The sequence below is a fragment of the Primulina huaijiensis genome, chromosome 14, assembly GCF_012295235.1.
Source record: "Primulina huaijiensis isolate GDHJ02 chromosome 14, ASM1229523v2, whole genome shotgun sequence".
Classification (NCBI taxonomy): domain Eukaryota; kingdom Viridiplantae; phylum Streptophyta; class Magnoliopsida; order Lamiales; family Gesneriaceae; genus Primulina; species Primulina huaijiensis.
This window is the reverse complement of record NC_133319.1, coordinates 12,200,864-12,221,880: the sequence shown is the minus strand read 5'-3', so window position 1 is coordinate 12,221,880 and position 21,017 is coordinate 12,200,864. Positions and strand designations below refer to the sequence as shown.

The 21,017-nt window shown below is 37.3% G+C and overlaps 1 protein-coding gene across 5 annotated transcripts; it reads left to right on the top strand.

Annotated features, from left to right (window-relative positions):
* The first annotated feature begins 1,204 nt into the window (after window positions 1–1,204).
* LOC140957825 (uncharacterized) lies at window positions 1,205–16,252 on the top strand. Of its 5 annotated transcripts, none has more exons than XR_012171697.1 (21): window positions 1,205–1,415; window positions 1,482–1,866; window positions 3,761–3,877; window positions 4,001–4,083; window positions 6,292–6,438; window positions 6,535–6,683; window positions 6,763–6,893; window positions 7,030–7,152; window positions 7,227–7,300; window positions 7,472–8,059; window positions 8,193–8,304; window positions 8,463–8,600; window positions 9,045–9,374; window positions 9,780–10,032; window positions 10,126–11,465; window positions 12,166–12,559; window positions 12,667–13,571; window positions 13,703–13,768; window positions 13,847–13,972; window positions 14,727–14,966; window positions 15,033–15,252. XR_012171697.1 is itself a non-coding variant. In XM_073415217.1 (21 exons), exons 1-21 carry the CDS (start codon window positions 1,346–1,348, stop codon window positions 16,219–16,221), a joined length of 6,957 nt encoding a protein of 2,318 aa, XP_073271318.1. In that variant the 5' UTR covers window positions 1,207–1,345; the 3' UTR covers window positions 16,222–16,252. The 5 variants fall into 5 exon arrangements, 4 of the variants coding, with proteins under 4 accessions (XP_073271318.1, XP_073271317.1, XP_073271319.1 ...); XM_073415217.1 differs by having other exon boundaries at window positions 1,207–1,415; window positions 1,490–1,866; window positions 14,722–14,966; window positions 15,033–16,252; XM_073415216.1 differs by having other exon boundaries at window positions 1,207–1,415; window positions 14,722–14,966; window positions 15,033–16,252.
* The last annotated feature ends 4,765 nt before the right edge of the window (window positions 16,253–21,017 follow it).

Below are 21,017 nucleotides of genomic sequence, written 5' to 3'. Positions count from 1 at the left end.
TTTTTAATTATAAAATTTCATATATAAATATATTTTATTTCATTTAACTTTATTTCCTACCAAATTTTTCATTCTTTTCTTTCCAAATTTTAAATTCAAATTTTTTGGATGTGTGATTTCATTTTCTTCTTATTTTTCGGAAATTTCATTTTCTGCTAATATTTTGTTATATAAAAATTTGTAAGTTATTGGGTTAAGAATGTTTAAGTGAGAGACCTACTCAGATTAGAGATCTCATGGAAAGTTATCATGCTTCAAGTTGCTGATGCTGGTTTATGATCTGGTTGATCTATAAAAAAAGACGCCAGATTTTGATGGATAAGACTAATATCTAATTGACTAAGTTAGCAACAAAAAATTATAAGACAGAGTAACAAAAAACAACACAAACAATAACAATAAGAGACACTCATATCTGAACTCATTAACATAACAACCTGATCTATTGACATGCAGATGGGTCTATGCACACACATATCCAAAGGGCTGAACTGAGTAGCAAGTTCTTTTTTGTGTTGGCCATGGATATCTCGCCTTGAGCCCGGGCTCGCGCCTGCGTGATTGTACAATGGGCTCCTATAGCATCTACTTCGTATTCGTCTTCGCTTTTACGAAAATGATTAACCCAAGTTGCTATAGAAGTCCATTGTAAGCCATTATAAACTCATTTTAAATTTTTTGATTTTTAAGATGTGGGACAAGGGTATCACAATCACCCCTCCTTCAGAACGCGACGTCCTCGTCGCGGCCTGACCCCTCGGTCCACCAGCGCCGAGAATCTAGAGGTGGTTCCTACAGGTTCAAGAGGTGGCTCCCGTCATGTAACACTTTGCCCTGCAGGTTCAAGAGGTGGCTCCCATGAACGTAGCACTTTGCCCCGTATGGCACTTATTTCCCGGTGTTCCATGCCGATGACCGGCTCTGATACCATTCTGTCACGCCCCGAGCCCGGGCCCACGCCTGCGTGACTGTACAATGGGCCCCTATAGCAACTACTTCGTATCCGTCCTCGCTTTTACGAAAATGATTAACCCAAGTTGCTATAGAAGTCCATTGTAAGTTATTATAAACTCATTTTAAATCTTTTGATTTTTAAGATGCGAGACAAAGTATCACAATGAAATTATCATTATTATTAATTTAATTGAATGAAATTGTTCCAAGTGTTTTTTTAAAATAAAATAAAATTATTCGAAGTGGAACCCATTTAGCCTCCTTTATATCAAACTCCATTTCGCGCGTAATCTGAAAAAGCCCTAATTCCTGGAGGAAGTACCTGCAATGGCGACGAAGGAGACGAGCAGAAAGCAGTTATTGGAGCGATGGAGTGATATTGATCAACAGGATGAGGAGGACGCCCCATCTTCTACTCATCCCATCAGAAGGCGTCGTCTTCGACAACTCAAAGAACAATGGTATCATTTACCTTCGAAATTCTTCTTCTTTAACTAGAGTCCATGAAAAATGTAAAACTTTGCCAGGTTTTCAGATGCCTTCAGCTTTTTGATTCATTTACCAAAGGAAAATCACGTTTGGTGTGGTTATTGGGATCTTATGGGCCCTCTTCTGGAGACTTTCTTCAGTTATTTCAAGGAAGAACGCCATGGTTCTCCTCTGAAGTTATTGTGGGATAGAATTTCTGAAGAGATGAAATGTTGCACTCTGTGTATTCACCAACATCATCAATCACAGGAGATGTATGGCACTGAATATGAGAAGAGTTGCGTCAATCCTCTTCTTGATGTTCTTCACGTTCTTGATGAAGAGCGAGTAACCCAACACCTCAAAGATCTCAATGCTAGAATAGTGAGAGGAGAGTATGATCCGGCGCATGATTACGGGGAAGTTGTTAGTATTTTGTTTGAGGTATTTTTCCATGATTCGTCCTGATTCTGCCCCTTTCTTTTAACTCAAGTTGGAGTGTTGATATGATTACGGGGAAGTTGTTAGTATTTTGTTCGAGGTATTTTCCATGATTCGACCTGGTTCTGCCCCTTTCTTTTAACTTAAGATGGAGTGTTGATATGGGAAACTCTAGACAGGAGTGACCAAAGTTATTGTCAGATCTGAGTGGTGTCTCATATCATGTGTGTAGCATAAACAATTTTGTGAAGACCTTGTTGTCTGTCTCGTGTCTTTGCCACATGGCCCTTATTATGAGATGTTCGTTATGAATGGTGATTTAATTCTTGAAGGGTGATAGTCAACTGAAATTGATCATAAAACATATCATAAAATGGGAACCTGTCACCTGCTTGAGAACATACTGGGAGAAGGAAATGCCTCATAAATTCTTCCAGCAATGTGAAAAGTAAGTTGAATCAAGACAAAGGCACTGCAGCGTAAAACAAAAAACCATAGAGATAAACTCAAGATATTTTCTTATTATTCAAGTATATAAACATGTATGCTAAAATAGGACAACGAGAGAGTAATCCCCAGATTGATTTCTGGACCTTAATATCAGATCAAGTTAGAAAATCGCTAATTCTTCCTGATTTATGGTAATTTTCTAATTTATTAGAATAACATGAAAGTAGCTAGCAATCCCTAAATTATTGACAAATACTACCAATTATGAGAAGGATTGTGTAGAATGCCAATGAAGGATACAGAAACAATATCAGTAAACGATAGTTCAGATAACTTTTTTTTGTTTAAAAATATTGGGTGCCATTTGGTTGATGTAAGAGTTATAGACTAAAATCATTTTTCCTCTTCCTTGAAAATTCTGAAAATTCTCCTGTCCTGTACCTTTTTCTTGCTCTTGTGCACCTGCTTCTATGAGTATCAAGAGATCACTTCTTTGATCGATTTTTTACGAAGAGCAAAATACGCTTTTTTCGAATTTATGGACAGTTAATCTTTAGAAGTTATGCATCATTCCTATCTAATGGATTGAATGGTGTCTCAAGGTTACAGATTTTGCCTTTCACAGAATTTTGATGTATCATTTCCAAATATATTATTCACACATGTATCTTTTCAATCTACTTTATGAAAAGGAAATAAAGCATCATACTGCCACGTTTATCAGTTTGCAGATATGGTAATTTTTACAAATGAAAGTTTATCAGCATGACAGACTATTCTGATTGGACTTTAAACAATAATTTCTGCACCAAATTATTAGTGCGTTTTAAATTATTTAAACAGATTCGTCAATTGCTTCTACTGCAAGTGGGGTGGGGGTTTTACTTTTACGTGACATTTTCAACTTATTTGTTAAAAGTATTTTGAGATAGAACTTGCTTGTTATGTATCCTGAGATAGTTACAATTCTCCTTCGTGCATGCTCTGAAACTCTAAGACACAGAGATTACCTGCAAATATTACAAGATACAACGAACTATATCTGCTCATTAATTATGTTCTGATCCAGCTTAAGCAACTCTTATTAATTTATCCGACTGGTATCTATATCAAGTTTCATGGATTCAAAATGAGATGTGTTTCTTCTTCACTTGTCTTCTTAACTATTTTGGGGTGATGATTTTAGTGGCTAATGGTTTTTGGGTATGGGAATGGGAAAGAAAATTATTGATGCTCTCAGGTCTACTAATTTTATTTTTTGGTCATATTGAACATTATAAATTAGTTATCCAAACAAGTTCTGCTTGTTGGGCTTGCATATATGAACTCTGGGTTTTCGGTCCATGATTAGAAAAAATACTGGACAGATATGGTTCTTCCTTTTGATCAGCTCAGATTGTATGTCTCAATATTTATTTGCCCTTATTATGACTTTTTTGGACAACAGGTTTTGATGTTTCCCATCTTATTGGATGACCAATCTTTGGCTACCGAGTTTCAAATTTTTATTGAAGCAATCGATAATTCACATGAACTGAAACTGGATGGAAATCAACAGTATCCGGTACAACTTCATTGTGAACCACTATCCTGTTTTCTTTAGGTTTCTTTTTTAGGATATACTTGTTAACTTCCTCTGTTATTCATGCGAAACTATCTAGTATATCTTTTTTTATTTGTTTATCAGGGAGTGTACGTGTTGCTTTTTCTTAAAAGTAGAAGAGCACGATCAATAGGCCTTCGTTTGGCTGGACGTATGGGCAAATTGAGGTACCTTTTTTATGCCGATGTTTGAAACATGTCATGGCTTGAATTTTGCTGTCACATTTGCATTCAACTCAATACCTGCACTAGAACCCATGTATTAACGGTCGTTGATGATTTTTACATCGCAAGTATGTAATAAGATGATACAATAGCTTAAGTTGGAGGAATTATTTCCATGAGACCATTTATTTATTCAACGCTTGATTATTTATAAACTAAATTAGTCTAATTAAAATAATAAAATTATAAACTAAAATTGGGGTGATACAATAAATGGTCCCTATAGTTTAGATTCATTCTCAGTTCAGTCCCTCAATATATTCATGTGTGGATTTAGTCCTTAAAGTTTTTAAATTGGTCCTAAATAATCGTCGACGTTAACTCGACGGTCAACATTTACTGTTCGAACACATTAACTCGACGGCCAAAATTGACAGTTCGAACACGTTAATCTCACGTATTTTATTTTTTGCCCTTATATTTTTTTATAAGAAACTATATTATATTAATTAATTAGAAGCAAATAATTACATATGGCCGAAAAATAATCCTCACAGAAACAAATAATAAAGACAAAAAACCCTGCTCGAATCAAGAACATATATAACTCTAATCCTTCAATAAATCTGAAATCGAGAAGTTCTTAAACTCTAATCTTAATCTTTTTCCAACACTATTCAACCGACTCTTCTAGACTGTAAAATATCCGTCTATTCCGTTCCAACCATACTGACAATCAAATACAATGAATTATCACTGTTCAAAAAATTATACTCCGCCTACCAAGATCGCGTCCAAGATTTGCAACATATAGCTCGTGAAAAAACAACGAATAACCAGATGATCCTGATTCTCCACCTTTTTCCAACACAACACGCACCAATTCGGACACATAGCACACAAAGACCACCTCTTTTGCATTATCTTACAAGTTTGCGGCTTACCCAACACCGCAATCCACGAGAAGACCTGAACTTTTGGTGGGATCGGAACTTTCCAAATGACATTAAAGAGAGAAAATAAAGGAAAACTACTAATCGGAAGAAAGATTCGTAGAAAGATTTGACTGAGAATACTCCGGAAGGATCCCCGCCCCAAACCCTGAAATCATCAACCTCTCCATCAATCCGACCCCATCTTAAGATCCTAGCAAAGAGCTCAACTTTCATTCACTTCCTCGTCCCTAAGATCCCTCCGTAGATGCAAGATCCATAATATAGAAAAAGATTATGAAGAACCCTCCAACCGGATAAAATTAGAAATAAGATTTAAAGTTTATTATGAACTGCATATAATTGAAATAAAATAGGATAACCTTTGAATAGAGAGTACTGCACTGTTTCCCCTGAATCGGTTAAAGTCGGGAATGATTTAAAATTATTGACGTAATCCCAAAGCTTGGAACACAACCATTGTGTACTACCAAAATCCGCTTCCAAAAAATAACTCGCATTTCTAGTTCTTTCTGTTAGACAAATTGAAGACCCCCCACTACCCATTCTGATGAGAAACAGTTTCTGCTCAACCTTAAACTCTCCCTCCAGACGATCAACAAAGGGAACGCAAAACCCCCACAAAGGCTGACTGCCCATCCTATTCGGAATCTCCTCAATGGCGGCTTCGAGAGTCCTCACTGACACGTCTTGAAAAATAACTCAAGCAGCTAATTAGGGAGTACCAAAGCAACTACACTATAGGACTGAATACACGGCAGGGATGAGGCTAGGCCAAGAGGATACTGGGAAATCTATGTAGCAAAAAGGAAGAGGGGAAGAAAAAACAGGACAAAAAGGGGAACTGACACGGGCAATCTGAGAAAAATTTCCGGCGCTAAAGAGACTGGCCGAAAGATAGAAGCCAGAAAGTGGTTGGGAAAACGAAAAAGACCCTCGCCGACAACCAACTGCCCACCCTATTTAATAAAGATTAAGAAAATAATGAATAACACATGTAATTCAATCTCATAATCACCAAAACTCGCCAATAATCCAGTATAGGTTCAAGTGATTTCCTAAAAAAATATATCCTAGAGGCTGAACTAATACCATAAACTAAAAAATAAAATTAAAATAGAGTGCAATTTATTTTAGCTATAACAAAATTAACCAACAATCTAAGCACAATCAGCCGTGTTGAACAGGAATGCATGGTATCCAACCATAGGCATTTGCAAATTATATCATGTTTGATTTATTTTTATGTTTAATGCAGGAGATCAACAGATTTGGATCCGTTGCAGAATTTGATAAAGAAATGCATCTTCATATTGCAAACAGAAAACACAGCATCAGCTATTGAGACATCAAGGCCTAGGGTGCAGCTAGATCGAATTACAGTATGGCTTGGAATTAAAGCGTTGTAGGGAGCAGTTGGTGACTTGGTGTTTACTTTCTCATTGTGTAACTCCATCCTTTTTTTGTTTGTGGCTAATTATCTTGATTTCGCACTTTGAAGGGTTGGGTTCTTAGAACCTGCTGCATTCGAGGAAGGGATTTTAGATCGCTATCCCGTTTTCCTAAGTATTGTGCTGAACAATATTAGCGATGATTCATTGGAATGTTCTCATGCTGTTAACTGCATGAGACTACTATTTGAAAAGCTTGGTATCTAATTATTTTCTCTGTTTGGTACTTTTTTACATCCAAATTTTCGGCATTAAGTTTTTAATGGTTTTCTGCTCAGGATGCAAACTGTGGTTGAGGGCTACATTATCTCCTAGTGTTATGAGGAATACTCTTCTTGGTCAGTGTTTTCATACTCGAAATGAGAAAAGCCATAAAGAAATTTTTGATCTTTTCCAGCCATTTCTGCAGGCATGTTTATGGGTTTACTTTGTTTGAAGTCATTAAAAATTGTGTTTTTCTCTCTCTTTACTGTTTGTTTAATGCCTTGGTGACTACATGGTGTGATATGTTTTATTGCCAGTAAATTGTGATCTTTTCCTTCTAGTCTCTTGAATCATTGCAAGATGGAGAACATGAAAAACAAAGAAGACATTTCCTTTACTTTCTGCTGCATCAAGTACCCATGAGTAGTAATTTCAGCATATTGATGAAGAAAAAAGCTTCTCAGGTTTCTGTTTGATCCTCCACATGATCTTAGCGAAAGCTGGCTGAATCTCTCTGATTTTTCCCTTGTGTATGCAGATAGCGGTTCTCATTGTTCTACGAGGATACAGTATGGACCCACCTTCCCCACCTGCTGAATGTGCTCACATGTGGTAGGCAACTCTTTGCAGTGGGTTTATAAGCGTTACTTTAAGTATGCAGACGAGCTGTGTGGATTTCGAGACGGCTATATTCCATTCGTGATCATTAATTTACGCTGGTGTTTTCACTGGATAACGTTTATTATATTCAATTTATTTTCTGTTTCCTTGCGCATTTCTCAGGGGTCCCTCCATTGTGTCTTCCCTGAAGGATTTATCACTTCACAGTTCCCTTCGACAACCTGCAATCGATCTTATTCAAACTGTTATCGTATCTGATGCTTCTGCCTTTCTGTCCCTGATTATGAATGGTCAGTTACATTCTGGTGATACACCAGTCATACCTAATTATTGTGAGTATGATGGTGAAGAAGGTATTTTATCTGCTCTCGATATTAATGAGAGAGATGCTAGTTGTTGGAAAGAATTTACTCTCCAGCATAAAATAGTTTCACAAGTAGATGGGAGTTGGATGTGTGTACCAATGCTATGGTTTGATGTGTTTGCTGAAATAGATCCCTCGATCCTTCCGTTGTCATTCTCCAAGGCTGTTTTTTGGGCATTATCTCGGTTTTCATTGATAGAGCCTGAGAATAGCACCGTGATTACTCTCTCTCTTAGAAATTGGTTGGCGACCTGTGCTTCAGAAATTTCTTATCTGTTCGGGTGGAAGGTTCCCTCTGGCTGTGACGACGGTGGGGGTGGAACAGAGTCCAAAAACTCTATCAGAATTTCAACTATGTGTCTGCCTTTGGTTAGGACTTTCAAGAGGTTAGTGCCTTAATTGCTGAGATGAATTATTGAAGCTTTTGTAGTATGAAAATCATAATTTGGTGAACACTGCCTATTTACACTCTAAATGAGCCAGTTAATAGATTTTACACAATATAGGACTATATTGCAGATTCATGACTCACTACGCTGTTCGGATGGAACAAGGTCAGCTTAGGAAGCAGTGGACCTGGGAACCAATGATGAGCGATAGTTTGATTCTCTTGTTTGTTGATCCCAATGATGTAATTGTTGTTTTCCTTGGTTCCTTTTGATGATTGACCATCTTCTCTATATGCGTGACCTCTTTTTATTTATATTTGCCTTTTTTGTTTTGCCCATATAGTGTATGCACGGTTGATTACGTCTAAAGTTTGTACCCAAATTTATCTGATTGTTTCAGAGTGCTAGACAAGTGGCCAGGCTTATCCTTGAACAAGTTTCGGATGTGCGTGGTCTCACCAGTGGTCTCCAATTTCTTTGTTCTACTCCGTTGTCATTGTCAGCTCTCCTTTTGGGTTTGAGACACGCTCTGAAACTAGTAAGATGTTGCTGGGATAATATTATTTTCTGTTGGGAATAAGTTTGTGCAGATGTTAAAAGATCTCTTATAGTAATGGCTTGTGAATCATGCCGAGATAAAGGTCACACAACTTGCAATTACATATATGTTTATATCTATCTGAGTTGCGAGGATTTTTTTTTTGGAATTCTGCTTTTTTATAAAAGTAGTGGAATCTGATTTACTAAAATTTGTTATTGCTCATGCTATACCCTTCTGTTTTATTGCTCACACTGGTTTTCTGGTTCCTTGTTCTTTTTCAAATTGTCCCTTCTCTCATGGCTAAGTTTTAAGATATTTAAGAGAACCCATGAAATGATTGCTTGTTTGACATATTCTCTCTGTAGTTTCTTGTGAGTCACAAACCAGTAAGAAACCATACAGTTTTGCTCACTGATGTATTTTACTTCAACATTTTTTCAGGTCCAGTTGGATACTGTTCTGTTAAACTTTCAGACTTTACATCACCTCTTCTTCATCTTATCTAAATTGCTCAAAGAAGGGAATTCATCTGTACAGACGGTATCTCAAAATCTTTCAGCTGTTTCAGATGTTTCAAAGATCTCTATGCCAGGTGGATTTTTAAAGCAACCTTTGTTAGATTCTTTGACCACTGACTGTGATGAATATCCATCAATTGTTTGTTCTACATTGTGGAAGAAATTTATCCGCTTGCTCTCACAAGTTGCCTGGCCTGCAATTGTGAAATGCTTGGATGGAGGCAAAACATTTATTGATCACACAGCATCTCAGGTCTTTGAACTACTGTTTAGCGATACCAATTTTTAGTATGTGTTGTTAATTCAATTGTTATTGTGCATGGCCCTGAGTCTGTTATAGTTGCTATATGGATATCCATGGTTTTTGTCGCTCCTGAAGATAAATCCTTTCTCAGTTCTTCATTGAAAAGCATTTACTTTGAATTCTATGCATCTATTGATATTGAGGCATAAGTGGTTGAACATGAAACTCAATGACTGCTCATCCCAGTGATGAACATATTCTACCAATAATTAATGTCTTCACTTGTTTTTTGCGCTGTTGATGCATGCTATAAAATTTTGGTTTATTAGAACTTTAAGGAACATATTTTTCTTATTTTATTCTGCCGCATGCAGAGTGAGATTCCTTCAACCTAGACTACATTTATTGTTTCAGATGATGTGCATCCGTCTTCTTGAAGTCATTCCTGTTGTTTTTGAAAGGCTTCCCAGAGATTATGGGACAATGGTGGAAACTTTAGATAATTTGAAGTGGCTCCATGATTTGGTTGATTGGGGGAAGTCATCACTTGCTGTATTGGTTCGATATTGGAAACAAACGATGGCTTCTTTGCTTGGTCTAATAAAAGCTTCCTGCAGTAGTAAATCTGCTTCAGTAATCAACGACATCGAGAAACTTATTTTTTATGGTATCCTTTTAGTTTACTCTTGATCTTTCTCTTGCTTTTTATATTTTCAATATTGTTGAGAACATGACTATTGTGTCTTTAAATGGAGTGCAGAAAAAATTTCAACAGATGATGTGAGTAAGCAAGTGGCCTTCCTTTCTATTGCATTATTGGATGACCGTCATTCGATCAAGAGCACCGGTCTCAAATCGAAACATTCAATATCTGAAGATTCATTGAATAGGAGAACCTGTTCAGTGGAGGATTCTGAAAATTTGATATTTGATGAAGCGAAGGCAAGTGTTCTAGATTCTGAAGCATTGATTAAGCAGGAGAGAGGACATGCCATAATTCTGTCTGATGATGAGAAAGAAGTAGATATTTCTGAGACTCATAGTCAGTCGAGTCAAAGTACAACTCGTGATGATTTCTTTGGTGCTAGTGCTGCCGGAAGAGTACCGTGCTCTGACCTGAAGGAAAATTATTTCAGCAACCATGACAGTTCAATGGGTTCTCCAGAGACTTGTCATCAACTAAGTTCTCGTACAGTTAATCATATTACTGAGAAAATGAGCTTAGAACCAATGGAAGGCAGGAAGCCACGTGTATCACCTGTTAAATTAGAGCCATCAGATGGCAAAACGAAAGGAACTAAAATTGAAGATTGTGTTTCCAGTTCTTTCTTATCACAGGACAATCCAAATTTGAAGAACTCATCTGATGAATTTACCAATTCAAAGCAATTTGATTCTGACGCATCTAAATTATGTTCCAGTAATTCTGCCAGCAAGGTTCAGCATGGTTTGAAAAAAACTTTTAAAACAAGTGAGGAAGTCCTAAAACAAATGGTATGTGATACTGATGTTGACACATGGCAGTTTTCATTTTTCAAACCATCAAAGCGCCAGCAAGCTCTGACTACAAAACCAAGTGCTTCTGGCCTAAAACGGCAAGTCATCCAGCTTGCCTTACCCGTGGAGAACAAACACGGCTTTAAAAGGCTGGGTGGTGAAGTGAAAAGATTTAATCTCCCTAGACTTGATGACTGGTATAGACCCATCCTAAAATCAGATTTTTTTCTAGATGTTGGATTGACATCTGGAAGTAACAAAGACTGTGAAAGCAAAGACTGTGAAAACAGTAGCACACTGAAGAAAATCCCTGTTTGTTTCCAATCACCTGATGAATATGTTGAAATTTTTCGGCCATTTGTATTGGAAGAACTCAAAGCTCAAGTGCAGAATTCCTTTCAAGAGATGTCTTCTGCTGAAGAAATGTGTTGTGGAACTTTATCTGTGCTGTCCGTTGAGAGAATTGATGATTTTCACGTTGTTCGCTTTGTACATGATGAAACCAATTCTACAGGATCTAAAATCTTGTCGGACAATGATCTTATTTTACTTACAAAACAACCTCTGCAAAATGCTTCAGGAGATGTTCATGCTATAGGAAAGGTATTCCTTACACAAAATGCTGTAAACTAAGCAGTTAGGTTCTTTATTTGGGTAGGCATGTATGATCTGAGTGGTTACCTAATATAGAAGGGGAGAAAGAAAAAGAGGGTTTCAATATGGCTTTCAATTAATATCATGACTCATGAAAAAACTTTAGTTTACCAAGATTCATTTAGAGGATTAACATAGTTGTGAAAGAGTAATTCAACCCAACCAAGTTTTGGCCCTTGCTTATGAGCACGATATTAGCAAAATATTCTCCTATTCTCTATCAAGGGCCATCTGCCATCTCAAGTCAAGTCACAACATATCCTTCTATGACAACCTTACATCACATTTTCTAAGTCCTCATGTACCGTTTTAGTTGCAGGAGCTATTATGTCTAGAATCATTTTTACACACTTCCACCCAATCATATTTCTGTAGTTTCTGAAATTCTTTTTGATTTTCACCAATATAAGTCGCAGAACACTTTTGTCCGATGGATCATCAAATTGATAACACTAAGTTGTCCTTCCTTTTCTTTACATATCAGTTTAGAAAATGTATAATTTTTAAAATTTGATCCATTCCTTTTTTCGTGTTAGTTTAATAATATTTTTTTATGCTTATCGATAGGTAGGTTGACTAATTCTCTTAAATTGTATTGTTGAAATGGTTGGTTTGCATTTTGTTGATGGTTTGTGAATCTTCTACACAGGTTGAGAGGCGTGACAAAGAAAGTAAAAAAAGGTTAAATATTATAGCCATCAGACTCTATATGCAAGGATGCCCTCGCCTCAACCGAGCCAGAAAGCTTCTTACGGAACGAAGCAAGTGGTATGTTAGTCGCATCATGAACATCACCCCTCAACTTCGAGAATTCCAGGCACTGTCATCAATAAGGGAAATACCTTTGCTTCCAGTTATCTTGAATCCTGTTAATCAACATTGTTGTCAATATGAATCAAGAACTGGGAATTTAAGTAAATTGTCTCAGCCAATGCAGCAAATTATTAAGTCATCATATAATGGCAGTCAGTTGCAGGCTATTAGTGTTGCTATTGGTCCATTTGACAAGGACTTTGAGTTAACTCTTATACAGGGTCCTCCTGGTGCGAATTTTTTATTTTCCACTTTTTTCTCATATTTTTTGCTCTTTGTTTATGTATCAATTAGTTCATGCATTGATACTTGCTTTGAAAACCCCCTTTTCCACCAGGAACTGGAAAGACCCGTACAATTGTGGCCATCATTAGTGGCGTGCTTGCTTTCTCAGATGCCAAAAGATGGAGAAATTATGACCAAGTTTGTGTCAGTAGCTCTAGCACTAACCAACGGATCAGCCAGTCTGTTGCAATTGCGAGATCCTGGCAGGATGCTGCATTGGCTAGACAATTAAATGAGGAAGCAGAAAAGAATAATAAAATTATGAGAAGCCGCAGTAGAGGCCGGATTCTCATTTGTGCCCAATCCAATGCTGCAGTTGACGAGCTAGTTGCAAGAATATCCTGTGAAGGTCTTTATGGCTGTGATGGACTAATGTACAAGCCATATCTTGTGAGGGTGGGTAATGTGAAAACAGTCCATCCAAATTCGTTACCCTTCTTTCTCGATACACTAGTTGAAAACCGCCTGAAGGAAGAAAAAGGCAGCAAGAATGACGAAAAACAGAGTGGAACTAGTGCCGACTCTTTACTGATCATACGTACTAACCTGGAGAAGTTAGTAGACAACATAAGATACTATGAAGCAAAGCGGGCTAACTTGCAGGAAAGACATTCAGACTCAAAAAATCTGGTGGAAGGAGGGTACTCAGATACAGTGGAGTTGTCTGACGAAGAACTAAAAGAAAAGCTTAGGAAATTATATGAAAAGAAAAAAACATTATATGCAGATCTTGCCAACTTTCAGGCAAGGGAGAGGAAAGCCAGTGAAGAAATCAGAACCCTAAGAAATAAATTTCGAACAGCTATCTTAAAGGAGGCTGAAATTGTGGTGACTACACTTAGTGGCTGTGGTGGAGATTTATATGGGGTGTGCTCAGAATCTATATCTGGCCATAACTTCAATCACTCATATGAGAGTTCTTTATTTGATGCTGTTGTCATTGATGAAGCTGCTCAGGTACTAGAATCTGTCTCTTCTTCTTGTCTTATCCTCGTTCTCTATGTCGATTTGTCTTTTGTCTACCATTAATGCTCGTTTATCTTTCTTTTCTACCTTTTGAAACTCTGCTCCAAATTTTTTTAATCAAGGCGCTGGAACCTGCCACTCTGATTCCTCTGCAGCTCCTAAAGTCGAGGGGAACGAAATGCATCATGGTAAGCAGTTGATGAGTATTTGTTTCATCTTTGTTCAAGAATGCAAGGTATCACTAATGTGGGAATCATTTTCAAAAGGTTGGTGATCCGAAGCAACTTCCTGCTACTGTCATCTCCACTGTTGCCAACAAATACCTGTTTCAATGCAGCATGTTTGAAAGGTTGCAGAGGGCCGGCCATCCAGTGATCATGCTGACCCAACAGGTAGTTTGACTTTAACATGATATTTTTATGTGAAGAAAACCTTTTCCCTTTTTCTACATGCTCTAGAAGTTCGTATTTATTCAGAATTGCTACCTTCTGGACTTGATTACGTAACATTAACTTTATCTTTGTGCCTCATTTGATTCATCTGTACTTTTTCTTGTTGGGGAAATTAGAAGATGAAGAGTATCATCTTTAAGGAAAAAAATGTCTGGATCTTTTTGGCAAAGGGATCACCTTTTATCTCAAGAGCTTTGATTTTTCGCGAGTATCCTGACTGGGTCCTTCTCGTACGACGGAAGAGTTGCTATACGAAAGATGAACCTTCGGTGGTGTTCACAAAATGACAAAATTTAAAGGCCTCTTAGTTGATTCAGACTGAAATGCTGATGGTGGATGTAGATTGTGGCCTGTCATGTAATCCTTGGCTATACCTGAGTTTAATTCATACCGGCGACCTTGTGTACATGAAAACTTTGTAAATTACAGGAGTGTGAACTTATAAATTCTTTAGGGTGAAGAGACTTGGAGATACAGGTCCTATACTATAAACTTACCAAAGAAACATGCTATTCATTATTTAGCCCATTTCACATTGAGGTGCAACAGGATGTCATTTATTTAGTTCTTTTTGTGGCCTCTTCTGGTCTTTTTGTCCTTCATAGATTTTTGTTCTACTGTTGCCATTAATACTTATCTCACTCCAACTCAGCATTTTTTTTGAAAAAAAATATCTATGAAATTTGCAGTACAGGATGCATCCGGAGATATGCAGCTTTCCTTCTTCACATTTTTATGAGGGCAAGCTACAGAACGGAGATCAGATGTTCGGCAAAGCTGCATCCTTTCATGAAACTTTGTGCCTGGGACCCTATATGTTGTTTGATATTCTTGATGGGAGGGAGACACGTGGTAAAGGTGCAGCTGCAATGTCTATATACAACGAGTGTGAATCTGATGCTGCAGTTGAATTGTTGCGATATTTTAAGAAAAGGTATTTTTCCCTTCATGTGATCCTTATCAGTGACCTGTAAAAGTAAAACCTGGTTATCTTTGACAGGTATCCCTCGGAATTTCTTGCCAGAAAAATTGGAGTCATTACTCCTTACAAATGTCAGCTATCACTTTTGCAATCACGGTTCTCAAGTGCATTTGGATCTTCTGTCACGGCTGAAATTGAATTTAATACTGTTGATGGTTTTCAAGGTCGAGAGGTGGACATCCTGCTACTTTCTACTGTTAGAGCGGCTGGATCTTCCTCTGAGAAAACTGGGATTGGCTCTAGCAATCTTGGATTCGTTGCTGATGTTAGACGGATGAATGTTGCTTTGACTAGGGCGAAACTTTCATTATGGATTTTTGGCAATGCAAGAACATTGCAGACAAACGCTAGTTGGGCAGCTCTTGTGGAAGATGCAGGACGAAGAAATTTGATTGTATCAGGAAGAAAACCCTATAGTTCGATGTTTAGGTCCACTTCGGAGACAAGGCCAAATTCAGGAAATCTCACAAGTATTTCTGGTCAGTTGGAGCAAGTTGAAAGCTCCAGAGCTGTAAGCGGATGTGTGAATACAAAGAAGAAGATCGTGAAGCATTCTGCTGAAAGGAAGAGAAAATATAATAATACTGTATCAGATATTGCCTGTACTATAGGTGAAGATGTTTCTCATGCAGCAAAAGATGCTGATATGAACAAAAAAAACAGAGTCAGAGATGGAATGAATATCCCACTGGAAAAGGTTGTTGCACCTGTTGCACTTGAAGATAGCGATGACAAATTATTGAAGGATGGAAAGTCGATAGTGGAAGAAAACCAAGAGAGCACTGATAAAACCAGTGACAGGCGAATCAATGTGGTGAAAGAAATAACCAGTGACAGTGTAAGGAGGCGTTTTGCTAATTCTGGGAAGGTAAATAGTAGAAGTCTGAAGCAACCAAAATCTGTATCTGACGAAATGTGTGTAGAAACTATTAAGCACGATAAGCGACCGCAGGAGATGAAAGTAGGCACATCGCATTCTGAGATTAGCTTTAAGGAGCAGGATGAGAAAGGGGCTTTTGATCGAGTTGAAATATTAACAGATTCATTCACAAAAAGGAAACAGCAGCGTGAGGCTGTTGACGCTCTCTTGTCATCAGCACTCGTATCTTCAAAGAAGTCGGACTCTAGACGGAAGGAGTATTCAAAGAGGACTACTTCAACTTCCAAGGATAATCTAGTTAGACCACAGAAACCTAGAAAAGGTTGAGCGATTAGCAATCCNCCCGCCTCTTTTTTTTTTTTTTTTTTTTTTACAATTTCTCTCAACAAACGAAGTTTCCTTATAATTGACGAGGGCATTTTGTACAAATATGAAGGTAGATGTAGAATCTATTTGGAATATTAACATCACCAATTTTCTTGTGAAATTATGCTTCCCTTTGCTATGTATATCTTGTGTCATAAATTGATTATCTCTGCAATCTGTATCCTAAAATAACCAAAATAATAATAATTTTATAATTAATTCATATACAATATGCAGAATAGTAACAAACGATGCATAGAAAAAAATGATATGACATAAGCATATCCAAGTCTAAACATTCGAATTCAAATGTATTAAGAAATGAATATTGATAAAAAAAAATACGAAGAATGTATAATAAAGGGAGGAACATCAATGAGATTATCATCCATTCTTGAAATACCATTACGTTGTTTTCTGATCGAAGAATTTAGTGGATGGGAATTTCGAACACTTAATTATTGGTCCATTTTCAAGTTCATGAGTTTCAATTCTCGATTACTTTTAAACTGAAATGACATTTCAAATCCATTTATCTATCAAATGACTTGATCCAAACCTCTAGTCTCCATGAAAACTGAGCAAATAGTTAAGAGAGAGATGTGAAAAGATGCGATCACTAGTTTATTGTAAAATGATAATCTTTCCAAACTAAAAGACACAATCAATACTTGATATATGACCAACTCCTACTCTCTACATCTTTGAAATCTTTTTTCTCAATGACTAATTCTTGAACTAGTGTGTAACGAATTCCTTTATCCAAATCAAAATCTTACGCTCGGCGAGATGTTCTGCGGACCCTGTCGAAGAATGCTTCCCTGCCAGGGAACGGATTTGCCACTCTGTAAGTGTCCTCATCACCCACACATGGCTCTTGTCCATTCCCGGAACCTTTGCCCAATTTCCCACCACCGCCTGTCTCTGTCTGCAACGGCGGACGGCTCACCCTCGTCCTTCTTCTCCCACCTCCATCACTTTTTACACTTTCCTTGTCTGGTTCAACACTCTTACGAGGGATTCTGCTCCCTTTGGACGTTCCCAACAGCCCAAAATCAATCTTACTCCACCCAACCTTATCATCCTTGTCCCACCCAAACCTCTCGCTCATTTCCAGTAACACGGACACACTGGTGTTGCCCGATGAGGAAGAACCCACATTGTTCCCATTCAGAACATTCTCCGCCAACTCCCACTCCACACGGTCTCGGTAAACCGAGTCCACAAGCACCTCGTCCGCCAGCTTCGCCCATTCTTGCGTGTCTCCGGCTCTGAGATTCTTCGATACCCATCTCAGATAGCTGGACGGCAGGCTCCCTAGCATTTTCCCTTTGTATTTACCAAACGTAATCAACCGGTCGCGTGCCGGGATTTTCGAAGCTGACACTAGAAAACAGCCGCCGCTATGGATTCTGGTTACTGTATGGGGGCTCGAAATTGAAGTAAATTTCGGCCGAATCGACATTGGAACCAAACTCGTGTTTAAATGAATCATGTTGGATACAATATTCTCCGAAAGATTTGACTGCAAAAGGCCAGAAAAAAATATTTGAATCGAGTTTGCAAGGTGGAATTTTTTGTTTTCTGATCCAACTCCGACCTTATCTTCATCAATTTATTATTATTCATGTCTATCTGGTACCAAATTCATTTGGAATCTTGTACTTTTGAACCGGAAATATATTGACGTTAGGTTATACATTATATTTGAAATTATATAAACACTTCAAATAGAAAAAAAAACTCTTTTAAAAATGTAGTTGATAAGATATAACTTTTGTAATACGGAAATTCTCCTGATAAGTATTATATTTTTATATTGTGAAAGTTTTTTTCTACCATTTTTTAAAAAGAATACTAACTTTTTTAAAGTTCATTTCTTTTTCTTTTTCTTTTTTTTAAGTTTTAGAATATTTTTGTTCTTATTTTCATATTATTATTTTAGTTTATTTTGGAAATCTCATATTGTTTTTTGAATTTTACTTTTTGTAGGTAATAGTGGGACATATTTGTGATGTGTGCTGGCAATGTTGTAAATGAGATAATGTTGTTGACATTTTATCGGCCGCTTAGATAATGTGATTTAAATAACTACAACTTTGAGTTTTAAAATCAATTGTTTTTTACTAAAATTTTAAAATTTGTTGATTATAATTTAAAAATGTTGATTGTCATACCTGACTCGTTTGGCCAGCCTGTTCGCTGATGGCCTGCCTCGACTTCCTGGACACCGCCGTATAGTGGATGCCGCCTAAAACAATCGTCTCATGTGTACGCGGCGTCTCGAACGTCATTTAGAACATTGTGCGCTGGTCCTAAATGCATTATAATTTTTCTATGAATTGAGTTTGTTTTTTCCTGTTTCATTATTTTGTATATGACGTGAAATAAAATCTGATCTTTCTTTAAAAAAAAAACTAATATTCCTATTTTTTATATACAAAAATTTTTGAATGATTTTTTCACGAGTTACTTTTAAGAGACACATTTCCAACCCCACATAATTCATAAAAATATTATTTTTTATGTCAAAATTATTATTTTTCTTTGCATACATGGACCAGATCGATTCATANGCCAGAAAAGGGGAACCCAGGAAAATCGTGCGGTGTCACAACATTCAATGGTATTTCGCATTTTTTCAAATTTTTTTTTCAAACTTTATACAATTATTGTTTTAAAATGAGTTTGTTAGTTTGTAATTGATGTTCGGATGGCAACAATTTGAATGTAATTCTGTGATTTGTGTTGTTTTGTGTACAATTGGGATGGACTTGCTGAGCCACTGTGTAAAGCAAGATTTCGAGGAGTTGGGGAATATAAAGCGAGCAATTAAATTAATTACGGGCTTCTAGTGCTGACTATAGACCTATACAATTGCTCATCCTTCACAATCTTTAAAATTTTCGTCTCAGCAGTCACATTACGGAGCTAATAATTTGTAGACATTTGTGCCAGCATCCTTCGCATTCAGTTAGCTTGCCATAGCGTACTCTTATGATACACAGAGAATGAAGATTGACTTAAACCTCCATTTTTTCAATGGAATGGTGGAGAACCATGATATTTACTTTTCTTGTTATTACTCATTCTCGCGCTAAAACCGGATTCTCGGGCATATTGGTTGTAGAATGAGAATGCATCCTCTAACGAATCGAATCTCATACCAATCTGGGGTTTCTGATCATCACCGACTTGGGGGATGTACGATTGTTCATCTCCACTATATTGATCCATTTCATCTACAGTGGCGCTAGGCATATGTGGGGTGGTGCTCGAAAATCTTTGCGGGCGGTAAGGTGCTGGCGAGGATTGTCTGGGGATTATCCGAGCACGGTGGTGTCGAGGACTTTCTTTGGCCACGCTAGGACTATTGTGCAGGCAGTTCGGTGAATCTACGTAGATCTGGGGTGATTTTCTGTTTCAGTTGGTCGGAGAATGATGCACGATATTCACCTGGAAATATTTGGAAGAAGATGGAAATTTAATTTTCAATTAAATCGCAGGCCCACACACACAAAATTATTCAATTAAAAAAAAATCAAAACACAAATTCCAGGCTGGTAGCCTTTAATATATCACAGGCCACACATGAAGTTAAAAAATTTAAAAAAAATAAACAAATTCCAAGTGTACACAGCCACATGGGCTGTCGCTCACGAAAGCTCACCCAAGAGGTGAGCACCATATCACTACACTATATATATGTGGGGACCCGGACGCTAATCATCTTCTTAATCGTCATTGGGACTAATTAATCAATTATAATAAACAGGGTCTAATTTTTTTTTAAATATAATATCAAACGCGGAACGTAATGGAATCACTCTACTATACATCAATAGAAAAGTAAAGTACAAGTCTTGTACTATATACAATCATTTACAAACTAAGGTTCAACTACTAAATATCAAGTGTTCAACCCTATCTCAGATCAAGTCCGTAGTCTCCACTCTAATCACGATCTCTCTCTCCATCTCCTCGACCCTGAACCTGTCCCACCTGTTGTCATGCACACATACAAACTCGACAACAGCCGGATAACTCCGGTGAGAATAAATCCCAGTATAAATCAACGAAACATGCAAGTATATAATCAATATAAAGCATGAAACATATATCCGATATCTATCAAAATCTGAAACATAATTAATATCAAACTATCAATCATACTTGTGACTCCACGACTCAGACTAGACTCAATCCTAGTCTAGGGATCCCGGTTTCCAGACGTTGGTATCCCTATATCGACCAACAGTAATAGAAGAGACTCCGATTCTATCCACGTCGATATAACCAAACATCCAGTGTCTTGACCTATCCGTCACAGACTGTGGCACTATCTCCAATACACTATCTTGTGACATCGTGCAATGTGCCCGTGGCGATCCCGCCACTATCAGGAACTTCTGTCACAAGATCACTCGTCTAATATTCGCCTAATACATGCTATCTATAAATCCATAGAACAAGCATATCAAATCAAATTAAGGCAAATAATAACAAATAGTATGTGATTTAGGGAAACACAAGTATATCCTACTTGTGTCGATCTCCCACTACCACATTGACTTATACCTTTCGTTTGTAGTCTCGGTCTGCAGAAACGGAAGTTCTGAACTCAAGATTGTCTCTGTAAATCTGAAAGGACATATCGAGAATAATAATATCAACCTTCCATTCGCAATTCAATACTGAATCTGATTAATCTGAATTTAATTCAAATCATCGGCATAACGGCACAATCTCAATATCCC

Excerpts from the sequence above, each read along its gene's own strand:
- LOC140957825 (XM_073415216.1), top strand. The coding sequence starts at position 1,282 with ATGGCGACGAAGGAGACGAGCAGAAAGCAGTTATTGGAGCGATGGAGT. Across the intron at positions 1,867-3,760 it reads TTGTTAGTATTTTGTTTGAG|GTTTTGATGTTTCCCATCTT; the intron begins GTATTTTTCCAT and ends TTTGGACAACAG. Across the intron at positions 13,973-14,721 it reads TGATCATGCTGACCCAACAG|TACAGGATGCATCCGGAGAT; the intron begins GTAGTTTGACTT and ends TGAAATTTGCAG.